The sequence below is a fragment of the Austrofundulus limnaeus genome, unplaced genomic scaffold, assembly GCF_001266775.1.
Source record: "Austrofundulus limnaeus strain Quisiro unplaced genomic scaffold, Austrofundulus_limnaeus-1.0 Scaffold217, whole genome shotgun sequence".
Taxonomy (NCBI): domain Eukaryota; kingdom Metazoa; phylum Chordata; class Actinopteri; order Cyprinodontiformes; family Rivulidae; genus Austrofundulus; species Austrofundulus limnaeus.
The window spans coordinates 296,430-300,222 of NW_013952619.1; the positions used below are offsets into that span (position 1 = coordinate 296,430).

Below are 3,793 nucleotides of genomic sequence, written 5' to 3' on the forward strand. Positions count from 1 at the left end.
GTCTGGGCCTCCCTTCTGAAGCTGCTGCCCCCGCGACCCGACCCCGGATAGGCAGAAGAAAATGGATGGATGGACATGTAACTGAACCTATTTCAATCAAAACATAATAGATTAAACATTGTCAACATTATAAAAAGGAAAACCTAAAAATATAGTGTTGTGCTTTTAACATCAGTAACTATAATAACTATAAATTTCTTCAGTATTTTGCAGCTCAGTTGTTAAAAACTAAAATGATTTTGTTACTTATTTGGATATTAAATCTCAAGCAGAAGATAAACCTATAATTACACTAAGGTTTTTAGTTAAATGTAGAGTGTGTGAAAGCCTGAGGACACAGTTTACCTGAACCATCTCTCTCTTCACAACTCCTGTGCCATTTACACATTGTATCTTTGCTCTTGCAGGAAAATGAGGAAAGTATTTTAACTTATTAAAACTGTTTTGTTTTGCTAAGTTTTTCCTGCTACATTATTAGTGAAGTAGATTTTACACTTACTGACTTTCTGTTTGCTGTACCACTGATATGATGTGTAATTCTTTCAGCAGCTGGCAGCGTCACCACTTTCTCTGGCGAGGCCAACCTGTGTCCCCGGTGCAACAAGAAGGTGTATTTTGGTGAGCAGCTAAGGTCTTCCAGGAAACAAAAAGTGTGGATAAATGTTAGAAACAAAAGTGTGAAGCTGCCAGTTGTTTCCATGTGTGTTTCTGCTACCAGCTGAGAAGGTGACGTCTCTGGGGAAGGACTGGCATCGACCCTGTCTGCGCTGCGAAAGGTGCGGCAAGACTCTGTCTGCTGGCAGCCATGCAGAGGTGGGGAAAGGCTGGTTACTATTTTATCTATCTAATCTGTACAGTAATCTAAATAACTATTTATTTCTCCTGAAATCAAAATCATCAGTATTTATTTTCTTTCATTATTTTTAGCTTTGGTATTCATGGCATACCACAAAATAAGATGTAAACAAAATCTTTCAAGTAAGCAAAGTGAAGTGTTTAAAGCTCCTGCATGAAATAAAAATAAACATCCTGATTATTCAGCTTGCTGTAAGGATGTTTCTGGTTTGCAGCAGTTCAGTCACAGCTTTGCCTGTCAGAAAGATGAGAGAAACAAATACAACACAACTACTACAAATGGAATAATGAGGATTTGTGATGTTGTGATATCGGTTAGCTTGCGGTAGTGTTTGTGTTGGAGATGCCTCTCAGCTATTGCCACGCCCACTTTTAGTTAAAAGTCTGCAGATTGGGCTGAAATAGGCCCATTGTTGTGTTTGTTAATTTTGCTTAGCTGTAGCAGCCGTTATGAAATGTATTAACTCCAGGAGTGAATCAGTTGTAGATTTACGTCTGCTAATTATTTTCTGTGAGTTAAATTAAAATCCATTCAGTGGTTTATGAGATGTTTTGTGAAAAGATAAACAAACACACACAAACCGTAAATGTTAAATGACCCTTCTCTGGGACTTCTAGTGTTAATAACAAAGTCTTGTAAAAAAAAAATGTGTTGAGTTTTTATAAATTCTCTCTTTAAAAATAAATCTCCATATTTTCAAAAAACTCACTTCATTTAAGGAGAAATGAAAAAATAAGAATAGCACAATCTCAATACTGAGAAATCTTAAATTAAATATTTAATAAGGAAAAATATGACTTTTCTAAAAATCTTCCTTGTGGGTTACTGTCACTTAAAAGAATAAATTGAGACGTTTTCTTCACGGTTTTTTTCTCTGTCTTTATCTGAAGGGCTTGAAAAGTCTGCATTTCATTTCTGCAAATCATGTAAAAGTTTTTTATTTTTATTTGGATATATTTTCGTCCTTATACATCTAGCAAAAACTAAAATTAAAGTTTCCCTTTGAGTAAAATCATATCTCTAATTCTTGGTTCTTCTTTCCAGCACGACGGCCAGCCCTACTGCCACAAACCATGCTACGCTGTTCTCTTTGGGCCCAAAGGTAACCGCTAGGGGGCGCCGTTGGCCCACAAGTTATCCGCCTCACTTGAATGTTTCACAAGACTTATTTCATGATCACATTTGCACAGATTCCACACCCTGAGGCCAGTTGTACAGGAAACATTTTGCAACCTGTCCTGCTCATGTTGTTTTGTCCTGTTTTGTTCCCCCCTCCCCCTCTGACACACACTGCTGTCCCTGTGGTTTTTCCAGGAGTCAACACTGGTGGTGTGGGCAGCTACATCTATGACAAGGAGCCCAGTGCAGTGACCCAGCCTTGAACCTCTGTCCCTTCAGCTTCACCCCTCTTCTCCTGCCACAGTAATAGTTGTAGTCTGTAGTCTGTCTCTCGCACACACACACACATGCAAATGTTTGTTCTTCTATCCTCATGGGGACTTTGCATTGACTTCCATTCATTTACTGGTCACTTCCATAGCCTAACCCTGACCCCTTACCCTAAACCTAACCTAAACTCAATCCACACCTTAATCCTAAACCGAAGCCCTGACCCATCAATGGTATATCTCCCAATTGGGATCAGGCTTTTGTGCCCATAAAGAAAAGTGGGCTGTGTGTACCCAGTAAATGGTCAAAAATGGTCCCTACCAGGTAGCAAAAACATGTACACACACACACACCAGTGAGTTCATACTTGAAACAACCACCCATCTGCTCTGGATCCTCTCCTGCTTTCTCTTGTCCTACCAAGGCTCATCTGAAGCATCCCAGTAACTCAGAGGTCTGCAACCTTTACTCTCAGAGCCATTTCTGCCTCTTTACCCAAGAAATATAAAGACTGCATCTAGAGTTCTGGTTCCAAATAGGTCGGGATAATGTATAAAAACTATTTTAAAAAAACTGAAATCTGTATATCTACTGCACCCATTCATTATTAATCTTAGTAAACATATCAAGTGTTTCTATTAAGAAATTGTATTATTTTTAGAGGGGAAGAATTACGTATTTTAAATTTTACGGCAGCAGTAAATTTCAAATCAGTTGGATCAGGGGCAACAAAATTCTGTAGAAGTAAGGGGCGTGAATGAGAAACAGCGGGAGCAGCATTTTGGAATAAATTTGGTTAATTGAAAACAAACCAGTAAGAGGACTATGTGGGGTTTTGAGGTGTGTCACTTCCATCAAATTTAAAATTACATTATTCTTTTTCCCTCCAAAAAAAAAAGTATAATTTATTTGTTTACTATATTCTGTGAAAAATGAGGTTTGTTTTGATTTCGAATTTACCCAGCTTTTTCTAAATCAGTGTTCACAGGAAAACAAAATGCATATTCTGTATTTACTTCTTCTGAAAAGGGAACAAATATTTTGTGTTACCCTTTAGATAAACTGTAATCACTGGATTATGGAGGCCTGCGTGAGCCTTGACTTTTATTTGTGGTGTTTTATGTTTTTACAGTACAACTCTGCTATAGAGGATTAATTCACAAGTGGCAGAAAACTGAACCAGAGAGATGCTACCTTTTTGTGTGGTTTTTGGTCCAAGCTACAAAGAGCCGCAGGTTGCAGATCCCTGATTAACCACCCGCTTTGGATGTTATCATCCATTAAATGGACGTTATTAGCCGTTATCAGTCCCATAGAATGGTTTCAGACTGTCAGCTGGTTAATATGAGGCATAAAGCCACTAAGGTTAGTTTTATAGAAAATGACATGGGCTACGATAAAGTAGACTGGACTCTGGCGGTATCAGATTATTGCATTCCAACGTATATGGCACTGGTAACCCACTAGGGGGCACTGTCGGGACAGTCTGAAGCCATTCTATGGGACTGATAACCTGCTAGGGGGCATAGTTGGGACAGTCTGAAGCCA

General features: G+C 38.7%; 1 protein-coding gene across 1 annotated transcript in view; it reads left to right on the forward strand.

The window, feature by feature from the left end:
• LOC106525205 (cysteine-rich protein 2) overlaps positions 1–3,517 on the forward strand; it is a 49,232-nt gene extending 45,715 nt beyond the window's left edge. The window contains exons 5-8 of the mRNA XM_014019359.1: positions 547–618; positions 719–813; positions 1,901–1,958; positions 2,171–3,517. Of these exons, the coding sequence (XP_013874813.1) occupies positions 547–618; positions 719–813; positions 1,901–1,958; positions 2,171–2,238 (293 nt within the window). The 3' untranslated portion in view covers positions 2,239–3,517. The remainder of the gene's footprint in view (positions 1–546; positions 619–718; positions 814–1,900; positions 1,959–2,170) is intronic.
• The last annotated feature ends 276 nt before the right edge of the window (positions 3,518–3,793 follow it).